Source organism: Esox lucius, chromosome 8 (genome assembly GCF_011004845.1).
Source record: "Esox lucius isolate fEsoLuc1 chromosome 8, fEsoLuc1.pri, whole genome shotgun sequence".
Taxonomy (NCBI): domain Eukaryota; kingdom Metazoa; phylum Chordata; class Actinopteri; order Esociformes; family Esocidae; genus Esox; species Esox lucius.
The window spans coordinates 29,730,542-29,757,596 of record NC_047576.1 but is presented as its reverse complement, the minus strand read 5'-3'; the positions used below and the strand labels follow the sequence as shown (position 1 = coordinate 29,757,596).

Here is a 27,055-nt window from a genome sequence, read left to right as displayed (position 1 = left end):
TCCTAGTTGAATAATATACGTTGTGCCCCAGTCAGATACTCACACGTCACTCTTGGTGGTGTACACACTGTAGTTCAGGGACTCTATTGCCATCCAGCGAACTGGCAGCCTCCCCTGCAACACAACATGGTAAACGTATGACATGCGGGATTCATCTGTACAATTAGAGTTTGATTAAGATGAAGATGTATATGTGATTTACACAGAATGACACTGGTTGAGCCTTGTGTTTTTCTTATTACCGGTTGTGAGGGGACCTTGTTGCAAATTCACACACACCTGCCCTCAGTACTCAGTGTCTAGTTTACTCAGTGGTATATCACCCTTCTGGCATACGTAGTGCTATTGTCTCAGGAACTCTGCAACATTTGTTCACATGGTCACATTTTTCATGCTGGCCGACCAACGCCGTGCATGGACCAGAGCCCCCAGCTATGGGTCCTTGATGAAGGCTGTTTTGCGTGTGACGGTGCACCCACCATGGTCTTTTTGACGTAGACCTCCTCTCCTCGGGACAGACCGAAGTCCGCTATCTTGGCCACCAGGTTGTCTCCCACTAAGACGTTCCTGGCTGCCAGGTCTCTGTGGATGAACTAGGGAGCAGAGAGAGACCTAATGAAGCTCACATCCGGGAATGACATGCGTAAATGAATGGAGATTCCCCGGCATATTTATCGGTCGTCACCCGCTGATTTACTGAGCATTGGTATACGAAAAAACAAGTATACCCCCCCCCCCCCATAAATCTGGGTGTTTACTTTACCTGTTTGTCACTAAGGTAATGCATGCCGGTTGCCACGTCGACGGCAAACTGCAACAGTTGTTGCGATGTCAGGGTGGATGCTGTGCCATGCTCCTTGGCAAACGCCGGGTCGGTCTCTAGGACACGGCTCTTTCGCAGGAAGTCCAGTAGGTTTCCGTAAGGGGCATACTCTATGGCAATGTAGAGGTAGCCTACACAGGTACAGAGACGTCGTCAAGGGAAGGGCAGGAGGTTGAATTAGTTGGTCAAATTCACCCGAGTGTCGCTGGAGTGTCTGTGCCGTCAGTGGTTAAGGACTGTGGCTGTGTAACACTCGATTGCTTGCTAGGTGGGGATCTGGACTGAATAGACTGCCGGTGTGATTTTACCAACACCGGCAAACTGTATGATACTGGTATAAAGGTGGTTTAAAGGGCAACCGCAGAGGTTGCTGGGGGGGATTCATCTGTACCTTCAAGCTGGCCAAAGGAAGGCAAAACCAGTCACACTGTCATTTATAGAACAATGATTCATATAAAATTAAGTTCTGTGCTGAAATCTTCATTTTATTACAAGAGACAACATGGTTCTAGCCATGACTTCTTAAGAACTATTAAGACTGAAGATTCAATAAGTTGTATGTTTCTCACGGTTTTATTCTCCCGCTATGTACTTTCCTCCCCACAACGCGGTATCAATCACAATCTTTATAAAAAGCTAAAAAGCTATTGAGTTATTTCCTGAAACCATGGTATGTGGTTCATAAAAGTAACTGTAAAGGTGCATTCTGGTATCTTAAGCACACCAAATTCATATGACATCTTACAAATTAGATTCTTAACATACATGAATGGTATGAAATACATTACACATTTTTTTTAATGTTGTAACCAGTGCCGTTGGACCGGGGGGCGATACTAAGTATATCGAGGCCCTAATGTGTAGAGGGGCCCTCGAAAATCTTGAAAAAAGAGGGCAGGGGCCCTCAGAGACTCAGGGCCCAGAATTTTGTGCTACTCCCCTGGTCCTAACATATCACAAGATGTAGCACACAAAAACCGGGGAGTCTAGCATGAGATTGGCTAGTGGATGAAATTATCCAAATTATCCAAATTATCCAAATACTCAGAATCGGTAATGATCTGAGTTTGGTCTAAATGTCTTGTTAAATGAATACGATGGTGCGAATGCTTCTAGCGGACAGACAAGGGCTGGTAGGTTTGGGCTGGGGACAAAGAGTCCACTCCCAGTAAACTAAAGAATAAACTCAGAAACTCTGAATATTATTTATTCCATGCATTTCATCGAAAGTTGGCCTCAGCCAAGCATTATGGAATCCAGAAAAAGTTTAGGTTTACATTATGTAAAGTGTAACTGACTAATATGGCCTAAAGATATACATTAAAAGTTGTATATACATTAAATATACCAACGCAGTCATCTAGCATCAAATAAACACATGTAATCTCCCACTACGGCCAGTAGGTGGTGCACTCACCCCGGTTCTCACAGGCTCCTATGAGGTTGATGATATTGGGATGCTGGCCCAGTTTACACAAAACTCCCAGCTCTCCGGCAAAGTCCCGGTGGTCGTTCTCCGAGGCAAACTCTGCTCAAAACCAAACAGTGCACACCACAAGTTATAAACTGGGACACAGTGAGAAGCCTCATGTTCATTTATGAAGCTGACTTGTTTAGAAATATTTGTTTGTGTAAAAATGAGTTGTGTTTGTCCTTCCACTGTGTGTGTTTGCGCGTGTGTGTGTGTGCGCTGGCGCATGTTCGTGGGGTACCTACTACCTTTCAGCATCTTGATAGCGGCGCTAATCTTGGACCCGTCCTTCTTGATCATGGCCTTAATGACCTGGCCAAAGTTGCCCTCTCCGATGACATCCTCGAACTTGATGTCCTCCCACTCCAGGATGGGGTACGTGAGAGGCTCCGTGGCTGGCTTCGGCCTCCTCGTCAAGGTCAGGGTCCCCGAGTTAAACTGGAGGATGGTCTCCTCCCCCTACGCGGTTGCAATGACAACGATGTTGAATTTGTAGTGGAAGCCCTGAGGTGAACGCTTCACAGTGCATTGGTGAACAGGAATGATAATGCTATGATAATGTAGTCAGGCGATCCATCCTGTTAATGACTGGTTATACTTCAGGTGTGTCTTAAGGCATTTGTGTGTTTGTTTGCTCGATCCCTCTCTCTCTCTCGGTCTGTCTCTCTCACCGATCCAGACTGGTAGGTGAAGGTCCGTTTGCGTTTCAGCATGGTTTTGCGGATGCAGAAGAGTGCCAACAGGGCCAGCAGGATGGTGACGCAGGTGACCGTGACAGACCCCACCACGGCCACTAGCAGCTGGTACCCGTCACCGGCCGGACGCCCACCCACGCCCAGGGTGGTCGGGGTGAAGTCCTGGGGACCTGGAGTTGATGGAGGAGGGGTTGGGTGGGGGGGAACACACCGATGAAGATGAACAGTGATTACCAACAATTTATTTAGCAACGGTGGACTGAAAAATATTAGTTTTTTTAAATTCATTTTGTAATCTATTATTTCCAGCCTAGCTTAATATGAACGACTGGCGGTCTGACACCTAAAAGAATCTTGAGACAACGTTGAGGTCCGAAAGGGTCTGACCGACTTGGACAATGGTAAATCCATGTACTTTAAAGCCATCACAGGGAATGTGTCTTTTTTACTAAACCTCCTCCTGGTGGGTTTTAAAACAGCTCTCACCATCTCCCAGGGTCCTGGCCTGGACAAACGGGCTCCACTCTCCCGGTACCTTAGAGAAGCCCCGTACTCTGAACTTGTAGACAGTGCTGCTGTTAAGCGCTGTGACATCTTTGGCTGTCTTGTTTCCGTCATCCGTGTCGACCCAGGGGTGCGGGCTGCCCTGGCCCACAGACTGGTACTCTATGATGTACTTCACAATGCCCCCGTTTGGGTCCTCGGGGGTCTGCCACCTGACCTGCACCGCCGACACCGTCAGGGTGAGGGCCTGGACGTTCCGTGGGGAGGACGGCCCTGAGGGACATTGGGGGGCGGAGTTAAGAAAGAGCCAGGGAGGTGTAACTGCTGTTGTTAACACGTCATACAGCAATTGTCTGACATTGGGCAACTCTTACATGTTTCTAAACATTTCTCTAAACCCTTCTTTAATCCTGACACGCAATGAGGGCAGGGGGGGAGCCGGGAACCCAAGCATTCACCGCCAATCGCACTCATCAACACTCGCTGCCAAGCCAATGGGAGGAGCAGTTGTTAGTTACCCTGGCTGTTGATGTGGAAGTGATACGGCTTAGATGGGGGGCCCTGACTGCCGCAGTTCAGTAGCTGGACAACCACGGTGTAGTCTTTGTGGTACTGCAGGTTGTGGAACGTGGTGGAGAGCACATTGAGCAGGGTGGTCTTCTCTTTCGGCTTCTCTCCCGACGGGGACGGCTCGAAGAGCTGCACTAAGAACCCGCTGGCCATGCCCACGGCCCCGCCGGCGTTGCTGGGCAACAGCCAGCGCACGGTGGCGTTGCGGCCCTCCAGCGAGCTGAAGTCGATCTCCGGCCGAAGGGTGGGCTCTACAGCGGCGACACAGAACACTCAGTCAGGCAGAGGTCCGCCGGTCGCTGTGCGTTCTGACAGCCGCTCGCTTGCGAAAGCTCAAAGGATGTTCTGATAACGTTGCTTGGACGGTGAAAAAAAGTATTTGAAACTCGGACACTCACACACACGCACACTCCCCCTCAGTGCCATCGGCAGTTCTCTACGGACCTCTGGTTTGACTGCCAATTAACCCGATATAATGCTGTTGCTATCGTTGTATGGTTGTCGCTCACCTGGACAGTCAGTCTCCATGATGGCCTCGGGTCCCAGAGTCCCCTCCCCTCCCTCGCCGGGACGAGTGAGCTGGACACGGACGTGGTAGCGTGTAGAAGGCTTCAAATTCATCAGAGTTATAGGTTCTCTGCTGTACACTGGACGGTAGGAACACAGGGAGATGGAGAAGGTGATGAGGATTATCTATACAGAGAAGGGATGTGGTGGTGGACATGGACACAGGAAGCAGAGGTGGGGAGTGGGCGACAGTGGGTCTGTGTCACCGTGGAGCGCCTGGCCCCTTTGGTGTTTTATGACCGCCAGTCAGAGGAGTTGATTGGTCGTAAAACTCACTCAGTACAGATCACCTCAACGTCCATTTCCTTGTTTAAAATGAAACCAAGACACAGCGCAGCCTGTTGTTTCCGATGGGGGCAAATTAAATGTGGTGGAAAGACCAGGCAAAGATCGTGCTGGGTAAAGCAATGCATTAGGTAGAGAGATATTTACTAGAATGTGAGCACATATTTCTGTTACACACTGTACCGTGCATAGATAATAGCCCTTCTGACTATATTACTATATTAATATCACATGTTTAATTGATGAGAATATTAAAAGCTCTCTTTGGGTCCCATCTTTGTCCAGCTTATGTCCAGCTTCTTCCACTGTCGGCCATTGGGCTTAATATTTTTTGACGGCAGGAAATACCTAAAGTGTCTCCTTGTTCTAAGTGATCTAGGTTCCAGTGAAGGAATGGTCACTGACCACCATGACTCTACCGCGGACAACGCTCCAGATTCTAAGTGTTCTAGTTTCCAGTGAAGGAATGGTCACTGACCACCATGACTCTACCGCGGACAACGCTCCAGATTCTAAGTGTTCTAGTTTCCAGTGAAGGAATGGTCACTGACCACCATGACTCTACCGCGGACAACGCTCCAGATTCTAAGTGTTCTAGTTTCCAGTGAAGGAATGGTCACTGACCACCATGACTCTACCGCGGACAACGCTCCAGATTCTAAGTGTTCTAGTTTCCAGTGAAGGAATGGTCACTGACCACCATGACTCTACCGCGGACAACGCTCCAGATTCTAAGTGTTCTAGTTTCCAGTGAAGGAATGGTCACTGACCACCATGACTCTACCGCGGACAACGCTCCAGATTCTAAGTGTTCTAGTTTCCAGTGAAGGAATGGTCACTGACCACCATGACTCTACCGCGGACAACGCTCCAGATTCTAAGTGTTCTAGTTTCCAGTGAAGGAATGGTCACTGACCACCATGACTCTACCGCGGACAACGCTCCAGATTCTAAGTGTTCTAGTTTCCAGTGAAGGAATGGTCACTGACCACCATGACTCTACCGCGGACAATGCTCCAGACGTACCTATGATGGAGGACCAGGAGTCTCCGCTGTTCATGGGTTTGTAAAGAAGCTTGGTGGAGTCAATGGGTCCGTCTCCTTTATAGGACTCCACAGGCATGACCACCAGCTGCTTGCTCCTCTTCTCCAGCAGCTTGGGAGGGGTTATGGGGCATGGTGGCTCTGGCCAAGTAGGGTCACAAAATGGGTGAGAACGTCAGCAAGTCATATGATGAATGTCAATCAAAATATTAAAGCTATTGATGCTCCCCAAAACTCACAAAACCCCCCAAAAAATTGACTTTTGATTTGTCGGACTCTCATTTATCTAGATGTCCGGCCCTTGTATTTACATTTACCATTTTTAAATAGGTCAGCCAAGGCAAAAAAGGGACACAAATGTATTTTTAAATGAATGCTGAAGGTACAGAGTAAGTTTGCTCAGTGGGAAATGAATATCAAACAAGTCAGTAGAAACTGTGTCCACTTGAGTTTTCTTACAGCAACTATGTAATTATTAGATCATTTAAGAGGTATGCCAAATTTTTATATTATAAACTGATAACAGACATGGAACATTCAAATATGTTTCAGAGAATAAATATTACAATATTTTACTATTATGCACATAGTGGGGATATCGCCAACTTCAGAGTTGGCTGGTGTTAGAAAATGGCCGTTTCGTATAGTGGTTGTAATAATTATAGCATTCCCGTTTGTCAAGGGTGAGAGAAATTATATTATTTATTGCAGCATTAGAAAGTCTTGCTCATGAGGTTATGGACCTGGTCTTCCTTACACAACCTCAATCTCATCTCACTCTAACTCCTCTCACTGTAATGTTGGTTACAAGCTGATATATACATTGAAGGGTGTGTCTACCTAGCAAAGATCAGGTTTCCAAGACAGTAACCCCCATGCCAAATGGTCACTGTTAACATTCCTGGGGTTAGTAGAGCGCAACCTACAGAGAGATAATCTAAACAGAGAGGTTTCTGTTGTTCTCATTATCTAGGCACATCCACTTCCAATGAAACGTACATTCACAAATGTAATTGTTAATGCTCAGATTCCACACTGGCAAAAGACTAGGCTACTGGATAAAATGTATGTATTCCATATTGTTTATAGCATCGTTAAACAAGATTTGTGTTATTGTCCTATTTGTGACATGTTCCATTTTATGGATTTGTGGAAGTATTTTTTTTCTTTGTCAGCAAACCATAATAAGACCTAATCCTCGACTCATCTGTTAGCTGATCCAATCACAGAACACTGAGGCAATCTACACCGATGACACTCCGACACGCAACGCTGAAAATTTAGTTAGAAGTCCAAATCAAGACGCCGTGACAGTGGCCTTTGTCCGTGTGTCTATTGATTAACCAAATTCAAGTTCAGCCCAGTCTAAAAAGCATGTTCTAGTGCAGTGTCCTCTTTGTTCATGGAAACCTACCTGACCTTTACGTTCATCACCTCACATTGAATCCCCTCACATTTTTCTCTTCTCACCTTTGACAGTGAGGTTGAATTTGCGGGAGTCTTGTCCCCCGTTGGTAGATACCCTGCACTCCCATAACCCAGCATGCTCAGCGGTCAGACGGGGGATCTCAAACTGGGCTGTACTCTTATTGGAGTCCATGGTGGTTCGAGTGGCCTGGAAGAGATCCAGAGGGGTTCTGGTGACGGCTCACAGTCTGAAGTTATATTTAGCTGACGTTTGTCGTGCAGATATGACAGCACGTTTACAATGTTACTGAAACGCCAAATTCAGAAAGCTCCCTGACCACATTGTCCGCTCTGGCCATGCCTCCAGTGTCTTTACCTTGAGCACGGTGCTGTCCAGTTTGCGTAGCTCGATGCTGGTGTGGCTCGGCAACGGGTTGCCTGTGGCGGAGCAGAGGATCTTGGGGCTCGAGTTGAGGTTCCACTCCAGACTACTGGCCATGTCCAAGATCTGGGGGGCACGATCTGGGAAAGGGGAGGAAAAACTGATGATAATGGGGTCGTCGAAAGAGAAGACGACAACAAGGAGCGCGGCGAAACCTGTCGACGGTGATGAAGACACTGCTACTCGCGATCATGACCTCAACATCGACCTTGGTAGTGTCAGCGGTGGCGACGGCTATGATGACGCGGAGGAGGCGGGAATATTTAGCTACCTGACTTTTCGCAGCGTTGTCCTCTCCAGCCCGTGGGACACTGACACCCGCTGAAGCGGTTACACACTCCACCGTTCTTACACTGACAGCTGAGCCTGCAGTCGGGCCCAAACGTGTCCCTGTGACAGGCTGAAGCAGAGGAGGAGAGGACACGTTAGGGTGGACAACCGTGGCACCACTTCAGTGCCGCACGGCTGTTACACGCGTGGCGTTTTATCTGATTCAACGCGGGCCTCTTCTTAACTGCGGTAGAAAATAGGGACGTACTGCTGCTGCAGTGGTTTCCGGACCAGCCACTAGCACAGGAGCATCCGTATGGGTCAGCCAGGCAGAACCTCAGGCCCCTACAGCTCATCTCTGAGCAGCACGACTCCTGGCAGTTACGGCCAAACATTCCCTCTCTGCAGGCTGGTAGGGAACACAGGACAAAGATAGTGAGCAGGACTGTTACAGTTACTTTGGACGGTTTGTCAACACGGTATACTTGTTTGTTTTTTACACACAAGACACACATACACACATCCGCGCATGGATACACACACTATTGGTAATTCGTAGTGCGCGGACGACAACCTGACCACGCTCACCTGTCTCGCAGCGAGTTCCCATGAACCCCGGGGGACAGATGCAGTCCCCGTCCCGGTGGTGACACACCCCTCCATTAAGACACTCCGGGCAGTCCTTGTCACAGTCGACACCCCACTTCTTACTGCCACAGCCTGGAACAGAGCAAAGGAGCATGGTTGGTCCGGTCCAGCCGGGTTTGTGAAGTCATGCATACTCTTGTGATGGTTGGAAGAGATCCTAAAGTTAGTAACATTGTAAACTAATAACAGATAATGTACATTCAAAGATGTTTCAGAGGAGAAATTACAGATCAGACAGGCTTAAGGAGTGTTGTCGCCATGATGCTTTATTATCAACCCAAGCACAGAGCTCCTGTTAAAGTGTACACATGTAGTCATTTGAAGTGTATTTCATTGTTGTTGTTTTTTTCAAATTATGTTAACAGGTAACTGGATTTAGTTTGGCATGGTTAGTTACAGCTAGCTAACTGGCTAATTGATTTTTTGCATGGACAAAATACCAGGTTTTCCCTTTCACTTGTTTACCAGTTCCTGATGTTTTGAGAACATTATTTGCAGTGTTGCCTTTAATGTGGAAGAAATAGGAGAAAGGGAAATACAGCAGTGATGAGGAGGTGGGTTCATAGTGGTGAAAACTGACTAGATTTCTGAACTTTGTGTGGTGAGCTTTCTGGTATCAAGAGCTGCTGAAACCTCACCCACCTGGGAGCCACAGAGAAGGGAAAAGAAGTCCTGGTGCTGTTTTCCAAATTTGTCCTCTACAAGATCCTCAGGAGGCAAGTGGTTTCATTAGGCCTAGGGTTCTGGGGCTTCAGCCACGGGCCTTTTTGAAGTAGCCCCGGGTGTTTTGGTCCATTTCCAGAATGTTTTTGGTGTAATGAGTTTCCACATCAGCACACATAACTTGCACAATTATTTATAGATCAGCAAGCCCTGTGTCAGCAAGCCCTGTTTCTTTACATGATCGTGGGCACAATAGAAGGAGCCTGGCCTTAAACTATCTTATCTATGGCACAGATAGCTCCAAAGGATGACGTTGATTGTGTCTTTTTTGGTCCATCCATTTGGGTCAGAACAGAAATATGTGGTAGCTCAGATCAGGAGGTCTGTTAACGTTGACCTGGAACTATGGTTGCCATGACAGCATAGCATTCTATCATCATTTCAAGTTCAATGCCACAATCTTTTCTTGTATGTATCTTGGGCACAGACAAAATACTATTTTCAGAACTGACTATCACCAACACTCATAGTCAAAAGCAACTCTAAGGAAGAAATTGCTCAAAGACATCTGTTGTCATGGCTCCTATCTGTCTCCTTTCTTCTTGTTAAATATCTCCTTTTGAAGGATTGGCCAGATTCGAGGGTGGAGGAGACAACTTGAACCAATATAACCCTTTGTATTGTGGAAGAGAATGTGAGTTTTTACTGGCGCTATGGTCAACACATTGTGACAGGTTGACATTGTGACCGCATGTGTTTAATAAACTTTGACGATCAACTGCTGCTACAGGTATTCAAACACAACTAGTTTCCAAAACTGTTGTGTCCCTTAACAGTTCGTTTCACGAGCTGACACTAAGCCAGCAGGGATGGTGTTAAGAACCCTCTGGGACAAGAGCAGACGGTGCTCCCTTCTCATGGCGTGTTTGGTTTCAACTGTGCAGGGTTGTATGACACACTCTTCGTTCCTCTTATCATCTCACTCCAATCAAGCCATGTCCTGACCCTGTCATCTTCAAATTATTTAGCATTAGGAGACTTGGCCTCGATTGGTTGACTTGTCATAGCATGCTGCTTGTTTGCATTTCACCTCCCGAAGCCCATTGAAATCCACCAAGAAATGCTGTACAAGTTCAATAAATGATTCCTATACACAAATAAAATCAGAGATCCATAGCAGCACAGACCGTGTACAATCTGTACAAGTTTATCAACCAGTGTGAGTATTTCTGCTGTGTGATTGCGTGTGGTAGGAAATCCCTTTCACGTACCTCTGACGATCAACCTCATCCAGGCTCCATTGATGGGACTGTCCCCCACGAAACTGGCGCTGTATATTCCCTCGTTGGCACTAGCCACGTCCTCCAGAGTCAGAACCGCTGTACTGTTGAACACATCACCCGAGTGGGTCATGTACAAATAGTTACCTGGTGATGAAACACGGTGGGGTCAGCACATCGGCCAACGAGCTATTCGTGGACACATTCTCTTCATCCGCCTATGCCTCTGTCCCTGCGTGACTCACCATTGTATTTCCAGGTGACATCTCTTCTCTGAGAGCTCAGGACTTGCATGGCCAGGTGAACAGTGTCGCCTTTGTTAGCAGTCACAGTCAGGTGGGCTGGGACAAACATACCTGAGAGAAACCATACAAGACAAGTTAACGTACTCTCTGTCACCCCGTTTCTTCCTCCCTGCCCCCCCGTCTCATCCTCTCTGTTTCCTGGTCTCTTCCTCTCTGTTTCCTGGTCTCATCCTCTCTGTTTCCTGGTCTCTTCCTCTCTGTTTCCTGGTCTCATCCTCTCTGTTTCCTGGTCTCTTCCTCTCTGTCTCTCCCTCTCTGTCTCCATGTCTCTCCCTCTCTGTCTCTCCGTCTCTCCATCTCTGTCTCTCCGTCTCTCCATCTCTGTCTCTCCGTCTCTCCATCTCTGTCTCTCCCTCTCTGTCTCCATGTCTCTCCCTCTCTGTCTCTCCATCTCTGCCTCTCTGTCTCTCCCTCTCTGTCTCCATGTCTCTCCGTCTCTGTCTCCATGTCTCTCCCTCTCTGTCTCTCCGTCTCTCCCTCTCTGTCTCCATGTCTCTCCCTCTCTGTCTCTCCGTCTCTCCCTCTCTGTCTCTCCGTCTCTCCCTCTCTGTCTCCATGTCTCTTCCTCTCTGTCTCCCTGCCTCTTCCTCTCTGTCTCCCCACCTCTTCCTCTCTGTCTCCCTGCCTCTTCCTCTCTGTCTCCCTGCCTCTTCCTCTCTGTCTCCCCACCTCTTCCTCTCTGACAATCACATTTTATTGATTGATTGATCTCAGTCTCCCCGCATCTTCCTCTTGGTCTCTTCCTTTCTGTCTCTCCGTCTTCTTCTCTCTGACTCTACGCCTCTTTCTCTCTGACTCTATGTCTCTTCCTTTGTCTTCCTGTCTCTTTCTCTCTGATTACATCTCTTTCGCCCTGGGGCTACATCTCTTCCTGTCTCCATGTCTCTTTCTCTCTGACTCTACGCCTCTTTCTCTCTGACTCTACGCCTCTTTCTCTCTGACTCTACGCCTCTTTCTCTCTGACTCTACACCTCTTTCTCTCTGACTCTACGCCTCTTTCTCTCTGACTCTACACCTCTTTCTCTCTGACTCTACGCCTCTTTCTCTCTGACTCTACACCTCTTTCTCTCTGACTCTACGCCTCTTTCTCTCTGACTCTACACCTCTTTCTCTCTGACTCTACGCCTCTTTCTCTCTGACTCTGTCTCTTCCTTTGTCTCCATGTCTCTTTCTCTCTGATTAAGTCTCTTTCTCTCTGTCTCCCTGTCTCTTCCTCTCTGTCAATCAAATGTGGTTGATTGATTTGATTGAAATTTGATTGATTGATCTCAGTCTCTCCGCATCTCCCTCTATGTCTCTTCCTTTGTCTTCCTGTCTCTTTCTCTCTGATTACATCTCTTTCGCCCTGGGGCTACATCCCTTCCTCTTCCTTTCTGTCTCCCTGTCTCTTTCTGACTCTCTCCCTCCCTCTGGTTTGTTCTGTCTCTCTGCCAGTCTCTCCCTCTCTGACTGTAGATATCTCAAACCTCTCTCTGATGCTCTATTTCTCTTTCTTTCCCCTCTGTCTCTCTCTGTTTCTCTTAATGTCTCTCCATTTTTGTCTAACAGTTGGAATGGTATAAATAATAATAGTAAGAATAATGGTGGGAACGGTATGGCTACAACTTAATCACTTGACAAAAAGCCTCAAAGCATTGCATGAAAACCATAACAATACAGCAAATGTCTACTATTGTTATGGGTGCATTTTTATTGGCTATCCCTCATACTGTGGCAAGGGGCCGCATGTTTGTCTGCCAAAAATTCACATTTTGTTTTTATAAAATATTCCATTTTTCTTCTTTTATGGTTTCAAATTCTTTGTAATGTCTGATCTTTTTTGGAAGAGAAAGTTACTCTTAGTACTACTTATCTCAGTCTAATAGAAAATACAAGGTCTGTCTCTACCCTGCCCTGGGAGCAGAATGAGCATGGCTTGTCAGCTCTGCACTACAGAGACTACCTAGCCCATGCTCCCCAAATAGAGCCACCATGTGGCCAACTGTTAATTAAACTGCCAACTGTTAATTAAACAGACGCCCTAAACTTACAGCAGGAATTTGTAGTTTGTGTCATGCATGGTAAAACCAGATGCTTTTCTCTCTCTGTCCTTCTCACAGCCACTGTCCTCACACATAAACTCTGTTCACTTCACTAAGGGCCGCTTCCTTACTTTTGGCAAAGTTGTTGATTAGCGTTACTTTGTCCAGTTGTCGAGGTGGATTGGTTTTCTGGGAAGCATGGCAGTAGAAGATCCCTGTTTGGTCCAACACCTTCACAAACCCATTGGCCACCACCTCCTTGGGTTTGGGCCTTTTGACACTGTAGCCTGACTGGGAAGGGAGGATTAGAATGCTGTTGTCCTTCTTGATGTCCAGGTCGACCTCTGACTCGTCCCGCTCCCCACTTAGGCAGGAGATAGAGAAGAGCTGAGGGCTGGAGGCCTCAGCATTGCCGATCATGGTGAGGTCTGTCACGGCACCTGAAGGGACCAGACAGAGTCACTCGTATCATCATTTAATCTACTATGGGGTAAAACAACAAAACTCAGCTAGTGCAATAAATAACCTGTCGTTGACTACAAGCTGTCGGGTGAAAGCCATGCATATCCAAAACCGACACTTTTCAGGAATAAAAAAATGTAAGACTACATTTCCCACATGACTATGAAACTGCAGAAGCTATTATGAATACATTTTCTTTCCACTAGAGTCATGAAATGGTTTAACTATTATTTAAGGGTGTCTGCTTGCAATATAGGTAACCAAAGGAACATGGGGAATAATGGAGATTATAGAATATGGTTTACACCCGATTTCTGATTCTAATATAAACGAACATGGTGTGCTGGGTCTAAATCAGTTCCTGATTTGAGTGGAATAACGGAAAAGCAATGGCACTGGCTTGAGATTCAGATTTCAATATAAGGACCATTTACATTTTGACCTATAGCTCCACATTCCAAAACTAGCCATTGATACTGTATTTTTCACAAAAATCACAAGATCCACACAGTTCCAAAACAAAAATTCCTCTTCAGTGACATTCTGGCCTTTAACAATGGCAGGAAACGGGATGATCTCCTGCTCTCTCAACGGGAACCTGTATTCTGCATTCAACTTTGACTTTTATAGTAGGGCTAGGCCATATGTTTGGTAGAATTAATTCTTAAAGATCTTAGTGTTGCTTTACTTTAAATAAGTTCTACTGTACTTTCTGAGTTACTGTAACACTTTGAGGAAATATTACTCTACGGACGAGCACCTTAAATAATATACTACAGAAAAATGTATTTTCTATTCGTATACAAAAGCTACTGTTAGTTCTTACCTGACACGGGGATGAGGCACAACAGATAGAAGATGTCCATTATGACTGTTATCCAATAACAATTGCGAAATTAGTTGTCTATTCCAGTTGTTTATGAAAATGTTTAAGTTAAAACCCGTCCCCTCTACGTTGCAAGTGGTGGTCCGCAACGTGCCAAAAAATTGCGCGCGTCTTTGCGCATATCCATAAATTCCGGTAATTATTTATAAACGTAAAATAATCCTGGAGGTAACAGAGCGGTCCCTGTGATTATCCCAGATCAGAACATGTTACATTCTCCAGCTCTGAGTGTCCACAATCTGTTGTCGGTCAAATCAGCTTAGGGTGGGAGAGAAGAGGAAGGAACAGCGTCACGAGGGAAAAGATGCTACTCCGGCCTAACTTTGTTTAGATTTCAGGAGTTGGAGAAAACTTTAGCAGTTTTTGGGAGATCATACTTTTTCCTAAGAAAGTCATTTTCCTAAGAAATGTATCTCTGCCAAATGCATGGTTACAGTATCCAAATGAATTAATGTAAAACGTTAATACCAAAAAACGGATTTGGCAACACATATAGTCTTATATATTAGCACGTATTGTTATGATTTCCATAGATGTTTTAGATGTGCATGTGTTTTTAAGTGTCAGCAGACATTTCTCGCACTCCTTACACGCACTAATGCGGACATTGCCTTTTGCATGCCAATAGGCCCATGAACGCTCCGTGTTCCCAGGCTGCAGATGTTTTCACATGTCGCCGTCCGAAGGGTGGTCCATACACTGCTGCACGTGTACTTCTGCAGCACAATACTCAGCAAAACTAATCTCTCCTGTCTTTCACCACATTCTTTCCAATAGAGCATAAAATGCCTGAAAATTCACATAAACAATAATGACACAGACCTATTTAATAAGAACAAATGTACTTCATTTGTTCTTTTCTGTTCAGTCGTTGTGATCCCTGCAGGCTGTTGTTCATTTCTCTAGCCAGACAGTGAGAGGAAATGATTATGAACACTGGACTTGTTGTGTCTATGGTTTCAGCTGCAGTCCCATGGATTAGATCCAATCACTCACCTTTTAACACTCATTATGAGAAACTCAGTTTACCACTTCTCTTCTTTCTGGATGGTCTTTGAAATGCTTGATTTCATGTTTTCTTTCGGTATCCTGATGGCCTCATACAATTGAAGGTGACTCAGTGTCTTATTGTTAGAAATTTCCTGTTTAAAGAGTTTCTTTAAATTGTGCGTAATGAGTTTTTATTTCTAACCCACTGGTGGGCTTGGTTCAGTTAAATGCTCTTCTGATATCATCTGAAAGTGACTTGTTACACTTGTCACACTGCATGAAGCTGCCTAAAAAAGGCGAGGACCTAACATTTCAACGTACCAATTTATGGGCTAACCACTCAAAGGATAATACCAAGACTACAATGAGGCCACCAGTGCAGGAGACTATTGTTTTGTCTCCAGGTCAGAATGTTTTCATTTTGATACAGTCCAACAACAGAGGGCCGTGCCCAGTGTTGGCTCAGGATGGCCGAGTCCCTGACACTATGATGGCCCAGAAACTGTAAATAGACTCTCACCTTGAGTGGGCCCTTCCTCTACACAGACCAGAGTCACAAACACACTGGACTGAGAGAGGATTGACGCATACCTGATGACAATGAGAAACACAGACTCACCCCCTCAGGGCCACTGTAATCCTACACTTCTTCTGCCACCATTAGTGCAGGTTTTAGAGCACTTATTCCAGAACCAATGACAAATGTAGCACTAGTTGATCCCAGATATTAATTATGCAGCGACGAAATAAACAAGTATATTTTCCCACATGTTCTTCGTACTGAATTCTAGCCAATGACATAAGTGCTCAAATGCTGTCTTTTCTCAGAGGCTGCACAGACAGTTGAGGCGAAGAGACAAATGGCCATCTTGGTTGGCCATTTCCCCCACAGGGGAAAAGACTGGATGCTGTGTCAATACAGTTACTTCAGATGCACAAGGGTGTGTCTGGCTCTCCGTGTGTGTGTGTGTGTGTGTGGGCGCCTGTACACATCTGTTCGTACATGTGTAAATGTGTTTGTACATTCACAGGTGTTTTAATGGTGATATAAATGGTGGAAACCAGCCCCTCACTCCTCAGACCTGGTCCATTGTCCTGCCAGCTTTGTTGTCCCGAAGTAATTATCAGTAGGGTTTGTTATGAAAATGATGGCTGCTGATTATTTATGCTCTCTTTAGATGACAACGCCAGACAAAGGCCATGATCGTTTCCCGGTCTCCCCTTGTTAGGGTCAAAACACACTGTTTGTATCTCGCACAAGGTTAGAGAGGAGAACAAAAAATCAAAGCTTGATGTGTTTATAGTATTCCCCCTGGATCTAATCACTTCATGTTTTAGGATGCCCCGACCCACAGCACCTTGGACTGTGACCGTATTACCTACAATTTTACTGACGAAAGTTTATCAAAAACGTCTAACCTCAAAAATTCACAAAATCTGGCCTGTGAGAGAATGTCAAATAGTAAAGATTAATTTACAACAGTATGGTGCCCACAGTATTTTAGTCAATTTTGTTGCGGTTGTAGTGGTGGGACCAGGAGTGGGCTGGGGTGTGAGAAGGAGGGAGGGGCTAAGGTCTTTGAGACTTTGTGAGAAAGTTTGTATAAAATTCCCATTTCCCCTCATTGTGTGAAGAGCTGGCCGAATTCCACACGCACTGACCCACTCAGTGGGGGTTTACACCCCCCCCCCCCCCACCAATGTGTGGAGGAAACTCACCCCTGGGACCTCAAAACAAACCCCCAGGGGTGTTTGGGGCAGCCAGTGATTACATGAAACGCCTCTCGCTGTGTTGAACGGTTAGCTCCCCAGGTATAGACATGAAAACAATGTCTAGTCTCTGAAATTAAAGCTTTGGTTCTGCATGCTCTCAGAGCCAGGACACTATCAACTCCATGCCTGAACAACAAGCCAAGGAGACTTCTAATTCTGTGTGTGTGTGTGTGCGCGTGTGTGCAGTATGTCTCCCTTGGTACATGGTGACAGTCAGACACTTGTCATCTCATCCACCCTGTCACGTTTCCTACTTTGGCCCGAGTGGAATGAAGTGCTCAGCGAATCCTGGAGAAATTATCCGGCCACACTGGTCACCCGGGGGCCTCCATTGTCAGAGCTGTGGAACACTACGGTACGGTATCAGCATGCCCCCTGATCCTGTCAGTATCACTCCTTAAGTGCAGCGATAAAACAGTTTACTTTCAGTCGAAGACCTCCTTGTGAATCGAGCAAAGGGTCTACGGACAGAATGCTCTGTTCTGTTCCCTTCATCCCAATTCCTCTTTACCTCAGCAGTATTCTTATCGCCATGAAAATGTGTTGAGTCCTGCAGATATCCCGTGGAGCACGCTCAACACCTGGCGATCCTCGGAAAAACCCAAGCCAGGCTCTCCCTTCCGTACTCCCCTGGGCTCTTCCGTACTCCCCTGGGCTCTACAGAGACCGTTTTCACAGGATAACTTATCTGTGACATTCCTGCAACGCGGGAACATTTCAAATGTGTAATGTATCTGAGGTTTTAAAAGTATTCAAAAGTTGGACATTTTCTGACTTGACTTTTTTCCTATGAGAAATGCAGAACTCCTCCAAAAACATCCATTAATTATTATCCACATAATTCATATTTCCTGTTGCTGTGGGATCATTTTCGTTCAGATTGTGTATCTGTGGGAGGGTTTCCAATGGCGTCTCCCCTTGACAAACCGTTCTAGAGCCTCTCCACATGTGTCTTGGGGGTGGACACTAACTTTATTACCCCATGCGTTTGAAACAGAGCCCCATGTTTCCAGCCGTACCTTCCTTCCCACTGGAAAGACAACATGGTACATAGACCCAGGGGATGATTTTAGGGAGAGAGTGAAGGATGCTGTGAGGATGAGGAAACAAAAATAAATAAGTTCAGTGGAAAAAAAACAATCATGAGCTTGATTTCTTTTTGTCCAGTACTATGCTTAATGTGTCCACAAATCATGCCCATATGGTTTAAGTTGAAGCATGAGCGCATGAATTACATAAAGAGATAATTAGCCCATTTTAGTTCTACTAAAAATGTATCTTCATGTTTTCCTTCCAGGCCTGTGCCTTTCCATTCCCATCAGACATGCTAGGCCTTCTAATGACAGGAACAGAATAGCTTTCCCATCTGAATATTATTATCGACATGGAAAGGGAGCGGTGAGTTCCTCTACCACGCCAACATGTCTCTGAACTATTATAGTCCATTAGGAAGTTGTATAACACTTTGGAGAGTGGTTGACTGAGGGTGAGAAAATCAAGGGAGAGATGGAGAGATAGTGGGGAAAAAAGGCAGCAAGAAAGAGAGAGAGGAAAAATGATAGGGGTGGAAGAAAGTGAAATACAGAGAAAGAGGATTACTTAATTAAAGAGTAGGAATACATCTCATGAAATAGAACTATAGTAGGAGATTAAAACAGGAGACAAATGCATGTGAATTCAGTTTAACTAAGAGTAAAAGAGACAAAAGAGTAAGCTTTGTTATTCAGGTAGAGCTCTCTTAGTTATTTAGATCGATGTTAGTCAGGCTGTGCTCTACCCAGTGGAAGGCTCTTGAGCACAGGAAGTAGTGCTGCAAGAGCTGATATGTGTTCAGGAAGTGTCTGGAGCGCAGAGCAGGAATTACCCAATGGGCAGCCCAGTCAGACAGGGCCAGGCAGAGACAGGAAAGCCTGTGGGTCTCCTGTCTGTTTTTTTGGGTGTTTGCTCAGCCCTCTGCCCTGGGAGCAGGGTTCTGTAGTTCCCAATAGCTGGAGATGAAGGATCAGTGTGATGAATTGATAGTGAGGTATGTTCAGACAGATAGTGGTGTAGACAGTCATTGCCCTGGTATCTGATGTAATGCCCACTGTTTGAGTGTCCTGATGTGTTTTGATCGACTGTCTCTGTCCTGATGTGTGTCATTTGAGTGTCTCTGTCCAGCTGTGTTGAGTGTCTCTGTCTGGATGTGTGTTATTTGAGTGTCTCTGTCATAATGTGTTAAGTGTCTCTGTCCAGCTGTGTTGAGTGTCTGTCTGGATGTGTGTTATTTGAGTGTCTCTGTCATAATGTGTTAAGTGTCTCTGTCTGGATGTGTGTTATTTGAGTGTCTCTGTCATAATGTGTTAAGTGTCTCTGTCTGGATGTGTGTCATTTGAGTGTCTCTGTCATAATGTGTTAAGTGTCTCTGTCTGGATGTGTGTCATTTAAGTGTCTCTGTCCAGCTGTGTTGAGTGTCTCTGTCTGGATGTGTGTTATTTGAGTGTCTCTGTCCAGCTGTGTTGAGTGTCTCTGTCTGGATGTGTGTTATTTGAGTGTCTTTGTATTTCTCTGATTGTTTGACGGCCTAATTTTGACCTTTCTCATAAGCCTGATGTGTGCGCATCGTCTAGACCAGTGTTTCCCAGTCCTGGTCCTCGGGACCCAAAGGGGTGCGCGTTTTTGTTTTTGCCCTAGCACTCACACACCTGATTCAAATAAAGACTTGATGATAGGTTGATTACATCACTCAAGTGTGTAAGTGGTAGGGCAACATTTGAAACAAGTGTGTGAGTGCACCCCTTTGGGTCCCGAGGACCAGGACTGGGAAACACTGGTCTAGATGTACAATGAAACCAGTCTTTGATTCCCACCAGTTCAAAGACAGTCCCCTCAACCTTTACATCCTTCGGGGGGTCCAGTCACTTGTAGGTTTAGTTAGTATTCTGTCCTCCGGGCCTTTCCACTGGGTCTCTGCATCAAACAATTGTTACAGCCTGCAAGTTCACACACTGAGGGAAGCCAAGTCAAACACTGAAGAGATAGACCTCCCTGATTAACACTTGGACAAATCACTTTCCAGACCAGGAATCATTCTGGCGGTTTTCACCTGTAAAAGACAGTGAATGTTCAAAACTTCCAAAAGAAAATCCCTGGAAATAAGTGTTTGAATATGAAACATTGTCGTTTTTGACATCCTCAGGCAACTGGATGTATTTTTTATTAAGTATGTCTGAGAATACGTTGTAATCTGTCATGGGATTGGCATTAATAGCCTGACAGAAGACATTCGGGGAGGCAAACATGAATGGCCGGACTACCTGCAGGGTTGTTTGTTCCCTTGAACCAACTGGCCCCCCTTTGCAATGTACTGTACACACACGTGCTGTTATTTCCCCTGCTCAAAGTGGCGCTGAGGCCATGGCAGAAGGAGCTTGACCGTTGACCTCAACCGCCGTGCTCAGTTCAGTTCCATTAGTCACTCCCTGTTTTATTTCATGTTATTTCGTTTGTTGCCTAATGAATAGGACACTACTGTTCTGACCTAAGAAGAGCTCAGGCCTCTCAAGAACATTCTAGAAGCTCATAGACGGTCGGCGACTTGGACTGAATTCTGCGGATTTAGTGCGGGGAAGATGGCAGGAAGTGGCCCTATTGTTTTCAGGGTCACCCCGTTTTCCTTTCAGGGCCGTGGAAGGCCCCGCTCTCTCTCCCTCAAGGATCAAACATCTTAACAAAACAGAAAACCTTTCAGACCTATCTTGTACGTTCCCATCCGTCAGCGAAAGACCTTTTGGGAGATTGAAGGGCATGTGTATGGCCCAGCCTGAGTTCTCCTTCCATGTAACATCAGACCCTTCTTTAAATGAGTTCATGTTTAATGTGTATTACCAGAAAGTGTTAGTGTAGGACAGACAACTATTGTGTGTAAACATAAAGACGTGCAGGACAAAGCATGTCATTTCTTAGCAACCTTGTCTTTATTGCATGGCAATATTGACTGCGGCCGGGCCTGGTCTGATATCATTGGGTTAGGCCAGTGTAAGTAGGAGGGAGAAACAATTGCCCAAATGTTGTCACCTAGTAACTCATTAACCTGTCCTTCAGAACAGGATTGAGTCTAAGTCAGCTCTTTCAACCTTCGCATGACGCACCTCCATTTTGTAGCATAGGTGAAAACAAACGAACGGCCACAATGTTGCTTCGATGTGAGCTATAAGGAAGAGGATTATATTGTTGCTGTTGTTACCTGGGTTTCAGGTGCTGACAGAACAAGCAGACCAGGTAGGACAGCAACTAATGAGAGGACAATCTTTTAATGTTAACCTTTGATCGTGTACATTTGTCTGCATTTTATATTACTTTCCTGGTTCACCTGTTGATCATTAACATTCTTACCCTACTTAAATGCACTCATTATTTTGTGGCTGCTTGTATTTGTTCTATTTAGAGCTGTTGGACACATGTTTTTGAATTGGAAATGCATTTTTTGCATATGCAGCTTCCAGGTTAATAGCCTTGCTCTACCAATCAGTCATTCCCACATGTCGATGCTTTCTGTTTGGATCAAACCTTTGACAGCAAAGGACTTTTCAGACAGTGCATTGATAATTATACATAAACCATTGTTCATTCAGGTAGGATGTCCTGTTGAGGTCCAGCAACAGGCTGCTGAGGGTAAGAGGAATCTGTCGTGTTTACTCCACTGAGTGGCCGACGTATAGTGGTGGGTTTCACAGCTGCTGACATCGGAAGAGAATCCAATGAGCTCTGGAAGTTGTTCGTAAAAAGCAAATAAGTTAAACTTCAAAGAATACATTAGTAGGAAGACCACCCTATCCTGACTAGTCTCCCTGCCCTCGCATCTGTCTAACATCTCCCTCAGTGTCTCTCTCCGCCAGCTGCTTTTTAAATCAAGGTATTGTCAGACTTTATCCTTTATTCTTCACAACAATGTTAACACATAGCCCCCTCCCAGACAAATAGTCGGCAATCAGAGACAAAACTACAGTCTCCGCAGAACGGCTTGCTCACTGGCAACAGTGAATATAGCCATGCTTGACAACCAGGTCCAACAAGGATAACAGCATAAAGCATGTCTTCCTTACCCAGGATGGAGGTGAAAAGGGAGGAGAAGGTGTGGGAGGACAGGGAGAATACTGGGGCAACCCAAGCCAAACCAGAACAGCATGGTGTCGCTGGACCACAGGCTGCAAGGGATGGGAGTGTGGGAGAGGTAGTACTGACCTGGTCAAGTACCCTGCCGGACCTCTTTAGAGCAATAGACAGTGAACACCCACAGGAACAGTCTACCCCTACGCAGCCAGCCCCTGGTGGGCTCCTGATCGCCTCATAGCTCCCAAGCCAGCCGTGTTGTTGTTTTCGCCTTGGCTGTGTGAGGACAGGAAGAGATAAAGAGAGACCGACTTGCGTGTTTACAGCCAACAATGCTGAGTTGAATAGCAGGAGAAGGAGAGGGGAAGAGGACTGATGGCAGATCGACCGACCGGCCGGCCGGCCCACTCTGAAAAATCAACTCGGTGCCAAGTGTACTGTGCAAACAGAAATGCAGGGTGGAAAAATAAAGAGAAAGATCTGAGAAGAACACACAGTTGCATTGAAAATGTACTACACATTACGCAAAAACTGATTTCAATAGACATGTCCTTGTGAGAGCATGTCTATAGTGTTAATGTATGGAAATATACCGAACTACATGCAAATTAATGTCAATTTAGCAAATTAACATACAGAGGAGCACAAAAGGTCAGAAGTTTTTTACAGTACTTAAAGATTTTTCTACTCAGGTGTTTGAGTTATTCTTTCCCTGTTCTGGTCACAATATGCCCCCATGCCATCAAATACTTTTTTACCATTATTTCACCAGATACGTCTGCTAAGAATATATCCTTTTATTTTTTTAGAAACAACCCAGGAGCAATTTGGGTTAAATGTCTTGCTCAGGGACAGAACGACAGGCCTTTTCACCTTGTCGGCTCAGGGATTCGAACCAGCGACCTTTCGTTGACTGGCCCCACACACTCTCGAACACTGCCGCACCAATTCTGACGCATTTGTCTGTCTGATTAATATTTATTGTGTTTTTCTGTCCATCTGTGATTCTTACAGGAAGTGGGGAACCATGGGGTCCTGGATCCTTGGTCTGTGTATGGTTTTGTGTTTCTGGGGAACAGTTAGCGGGAACAAGCTTCACAGCCACACTGTTGGCCGGTGTACTGTCAATACTGGCACAGTAAGAAAGACACACTCAGCTTTCTGCTATCCCTTCTTTCTTCTCTTTGTCTTCAGTTCCAAGCAGTCACGTGAGGAAGACACGATGGGGAATTTCCTGTTTGTGCCACAATTTTCCTGTTGTTGATCATAAGCTAAAGTTAACTCTGGGAGTCAAGTCCAGATTGTTTACACCATTTACAATTGTTCACAACATTAGAATGATGTCACTATGTTGCCTTCCATTATGCATTATTTTTTTCAAAGTTTAAGGTTTTAAATATTAAATGTTGTTCTTCATCTTTCAGCTCTGAAGTCATTACATGGCTTTTTTGGTTATCAGCACTAGACAGTTGCAAAGACTGTTAAATTGCAAAAACAACATTTCAAAATTATTTTAATTTACTCAACAACAGCTTTAAGGGAAACATAGATGCAATATTCATTTCAAAATGGGAACAGTTGGCTTGACCAATCTTGTCCGTCTCTTCCCCAAGGCATCATTCAACTGCAGTCAGAGGAAACTTGCACATATTCCACCAGAGATATGGGACAATGCAACTACACTTGACCTCTCCCAGAACGAGCTCAACCTCACTAACCCTCAACACCTACGACAATTAAATAGATTGGATCAGTTGGTTACCCTAAATCTCTCAGGCAACTACCTCCCTCTGCTGGAGAAAAGCCACCTCTGCAGTCTGCTCTTCCTGCAGATTCTAGACCTCAGTGACTGCCAACTGGCCTCGATAGAAGCTGGAGCTCTGCAGAGTTTACCTAGGTTAAGGAAGCTGTTTTTGGGGGATAACAGACTGCAAGGTCCCCTATCTGCCTTTGCCAAAACATTATCCTTCCCGGATCTCAGCGGGAAAAAGACTGACCGCGCATCTCATTGGCCAACAGGAATCAGAAAACCATTCCATAGGAAACTGTTAACACTGGATCTTGGAGATCACAGTCCACATGCAAACAACACTAATAGTAAGGATTTTAGTTGTATCATTGATTTCCCTACTGAATATCTATATATTTACCTAGTATCAATTATCCATTAGCATCTTATGATTAAAGGAAAGGTTCGCTATGTTTGAACCTGGGGCCTATTTACAGATTATCCAGCATGGTCCACGTTCATAGAAACTTTATTTTTCGTAAATTAATTTAGTTGAGTATTTTCGATATTTCCTTCAGTCTTTCACTACGCTAAAATGGAACTGAACGGGGCAACCGATGTAGCGTCCAAAATATATGATACATTCGGTTTTCCAAAATGGGAAGGCCACGGTGTATTCATAGTGATCTCCATATGTTATCCTGAAAAGATTGTGCCAAAACGAGCTTTGTATCATGGTTATGTTCTACGTCAAACCAAACTATTTTTTTCATAAACAATGCACTACCTCACAACATCAATCAAATCAATCACATTTATTTATAAAGCCCTTTTTACAACAGCAGTTGTCACAAAGTGCTTTACAGAGACACCCGGCCTTAAACCCCAAGGAGCAAACAACAGTAGTGTTGAATTTCTGAACATCTGTAAACGTCCGCACTCGAGCTAACAGTGTGCTGTTTCAAAACAGCTGAACTAAGCTGCTGACCTCATTGGAGTTTACTATCTAGCAACAAGCACAATTTAAGGACATTTATCAAAGTTTCGAGAATGTGCAGTCCCCTGTTGTGTTAAAAAAAATCTAGCTAATTGTCTGACAAGCCGTCATTCCAGAATGTTATAATTTAGGGAAAATAACTGACATGACCGTTCCCAACAATACGAAAATTGTACCAATGCTCCGTAGTAGTAATAATGTCAGTACGGACTTACGACAGATTAATCCAAATAGCTATACACGCCTACTTACAGAACTGAGAGTTGTCCGTTTGGTCCCTCTGGCCTCTGTCTCTTCTTCCAGTTTCTTTGGGGATGTGGAAGGTTTCCAAAACTGGCCCGGTAGATAAAGAGCTTGAAAGTCAGTGCAGTCTGTTGCACATACTGGAGCCAATTCAGCCTCATCCATGGACACATTCAGGTTCTTGATGGCATAAGATAGCAATAAATCCCACTCCTAACGTGAGCTACAGTTTTGTAAACAAACCTGGTTGTTTCTGTCTCATGGCAGACAGATTTGCGTCGGTTTACCCGCAGTTTATTTAACTTGTGGTCATTTGTCTTTGAGCTAGTCTACACTAGCTAACGTGAGCTACAAAGCCGGTTACAGGTACAGCCTCCTCACAGACAGATTAATCAGCACGGCACCTGCTTATACATTTTCCAGAAACAATAAACATAGATAAAATTGATAAAATGATAGCTTTGGCATGAATTGTTTTCAGAAGATATGGAGACCTATATCAATATACCCTGGCCATCCCGCTTTGGAAAACCAAATATAACGTGTTTTTCGAACTCTCTATCGGTTGCTCCGTTCAACTTCCATTGTATCCCGGAGAGAGGCTTCCTTTAAAAATCGAAAAAACTAATAACAAATAATAAATAAATAAAAAGTCCAGGATTACGCTAGATAATCTGAAAAAAGTCCCCAGGTTAAAAAATAGCGAACCTTTCCTTTAATGAGGCAATCTGGGCTGTTTTAGCGAAAGCCTAATCCCCTCTCCCAACAGGCAGTGAGGTTGGTAGTACCCCAGGCCGTGTTTCCAAGAGCTGGCAGTACTTGGTGGTAGTACTGGTGACGGCCATCTCCCTGTCCCTCCTCATCACCGTCCTGGCCAAATGCCAGCTCATCCGCCGATACCTGGCCAGCTACCGCCACACCCGGCTGACCGAGGCGGACGCGACCAGCCAGTGTGACCCCAACAGTCTGGAGGTTGGTTACTCCATGAACCACCATGGGGGACACGGACGGAGCACCCACCCTTCTGCTGTCCACCAGGGACACATGAACATGGATGAAGAGGACGACGATGACGGATTCATAGAGGATAATTACATACAAGCCAGCGAGAGGGAGAGGGCTAAGAGGGCGCTGGAGCTGGAGGAAGAGGATGAGATGGTCTTTTCCATTGGCTAGAAAAGAGAAAATGCATTAGGGGGAAAAAGAGTCACAAGTGACTACAAAACTGACAATAGCTATATTTTGCGAAGTAGAAACAACTCAATATGTCTTTGCAAGTTTTACTTACTCAAACGTCATCTGAGGGCAGAAATACATTTGATTGGTACAGGCGAACACCCAATTGAAATGGAGAGGAGGCAGTGTTCATGAACACTAAAAATGAATAAAAAGCGTGCTATTCTGCTAACGTCTGCGAAAGAGTACGTTTGCTTCTTATGTTATAATGAACATTACTTGATTACGTGCTAAATGTAATGTAGATAACATTCAGCTGTCAATTTTTGGTCTAGGTAACATTCACTTACCCTTTTGATCCAGCTTCAAATGTTCATGAGCACTGCCTCCTCTCCATTTCAATTGGGTGTTTGCCTGAACCAATCACATTTCGTTCTGCCCTAAGAAGATGTTAAGTATGTAAAACTAGCATTGGTGAAATGACCTGCGACTGCGTGTCTTTTTAAGATTGAAAGAATTCGGGTCAGTTTATGGAGTTTAAACAAATATTTAAAATTATTATACAAAGTTGGTTGAATAATCAATAATTTTGAGTTGGCTTTTTAGTTTGTTTGCACTCCATTTTGTAATATTTGAAGATCAAATAAATGATTTGTAAATTCCATTACGTAAGTGCTATTCTTTTCAAAGAAATACATAAATCATTATTTAAA

General features: G+C 45.1%; 2 protein-coding genes across 6 annotated transcripts in view; one reads left to right on the top strand and one right to left on the bottom strand.

The window, feature by feature from the left end:
* The window catches only part of tie1 (tyrosine kinase with immunoglobulin-like and EGF-like domains 1), a 28,984-nt gene extending 3,059 nt beyond the window's left edge, over positions 1 to 25,925 (bottom strand). Inside the window, exons 1-19 of one of the 5 annotated variants that reach the window (XM_020049230.3) lie at positions 25,176 to 25,925; positions 13,127 to 13,435; positions 10,915 to 11,025; positions 10,661 to 10,816; positions 8,667 to 8,798; positions 8,347 to 8,487; positions 8,080 to 8,208; positions 7,743 to 7,888; positions 7,430 to 7,574; positions 5,942 to 6,100; positions 4,573 to 4,710; positions 4,012 to 4,314; positions 3,476 to 3,766; positions 2,966 to 3,159; positions 2,540 to 2,753; positions 2,241 to 2,351; positions 764 to 954; positions 480 to 593; positions 44 to 114 (exon numbers count right to left, since the gene is read on the bottom strand). In XM_020049230.3, coding sequence (XP_019904789.2) covers positions 44 to 114; positions 480 to 593; positions 764 to 954; positions 2,241 to 2,351; positions 2,540 to 2,753; positions 2,966 to 3,159; positions 3,476 to 3,766; positions 4,012 to 4,314; positions 4,573 to 4,710; positions 5,942 to 6,100; positions 7,430 to 7,574; positions 7,743 to 7,888; positions 8,080 to 8,208; positions 8,347 to 8,487; positions 8,667 to 8,798; positions 10,661 to 10,816; positions 10,915 to 11,025; positions 13,127 to 13,415 — 3,035 coding nt within the window. In that variant the 5' untranslated portion in view covers positions 13,416 to 13,435; positions 25,176 to 25,925. Of the gene's footprint in view, positions 1 to 43; positions 115 to 479; positions 594 to 763; positions 955 to 2,240; positions 2,352 to 2,539; positions 2,754 to 2,965; positions 3,160 to 3,475; positions 3,767 to 4,011; positions 4,315 to 4,572; positions 4,711 to 5,941; positions 6,101 to 7,429; positions 7,575 to 7,742; positions 7,889 to 8,079; positions 8,209 to 8,346; positions 8,488 to 8,666; positions 8,799 to 10,660; positions 10,817 to 10,914; positions 11,026 to 13,126; positions 13,436 to 14,283; positions 15,140 to 25,175 lie in introns of those variants that run through there. The other 4 variants (XM_010872341.4, XM_010872342.4, XM_010872343.4 and 1 more) reach the window with 4 other exon arrangements.
* Positions 21,190 to 27,009, top strand: c8h1orf210 (chromosome 8 C1orf210 homolog). The gene is made up of 4 exons (XM_010872345.5): positions 21,190 to 21,366; positions 23,212 to 23,335; positions 23,811 to 24,294; positions 25,936 to 27,009. Exons 2-4 carry the CDS (start codon positions 23,225 to 23,227, stop codon positions 26,340 to 26,342), a joined length of 1,002 nt encoding a protein of 333 aa, XP_010870647.2. The 5' UTR covers positions 21,190 to 21,366; positions 23,212 to 23,224; the 3' UTR covers positions 26,343 to 27,009.
* Positions 27,010 to 27,055: the final 46 nt, after the last annotated feature.

What these genes read in the sequence shown, in the direction of transcription:
- c8h1orf210 (XM_010872345.5), top strand. Translation starts at nt 23,225, where the DNA reads ATGGGGTCCTGGATCCTTGGTCTGTGTATGGTTTTGTGTTTCTGGGGA. An exon ending in GTACTGTCAATACTGGCACA is followed by an intron (nt 23,336 to 23,810) that starts GTAAGAAAGACA and finishes CTCTTCCCCAAG; the next exon opens with GCATCATTCAACTGCAGTCA. An exon ending in ACATGCAAACAACACTAATA is followed by an intron (nt 24,295 to 25,935) that starts GTAAGGATTTTA and finishes CTCTCCCAACAG; the next exon opens with GCAGTGAGGTTGGTAGTACC.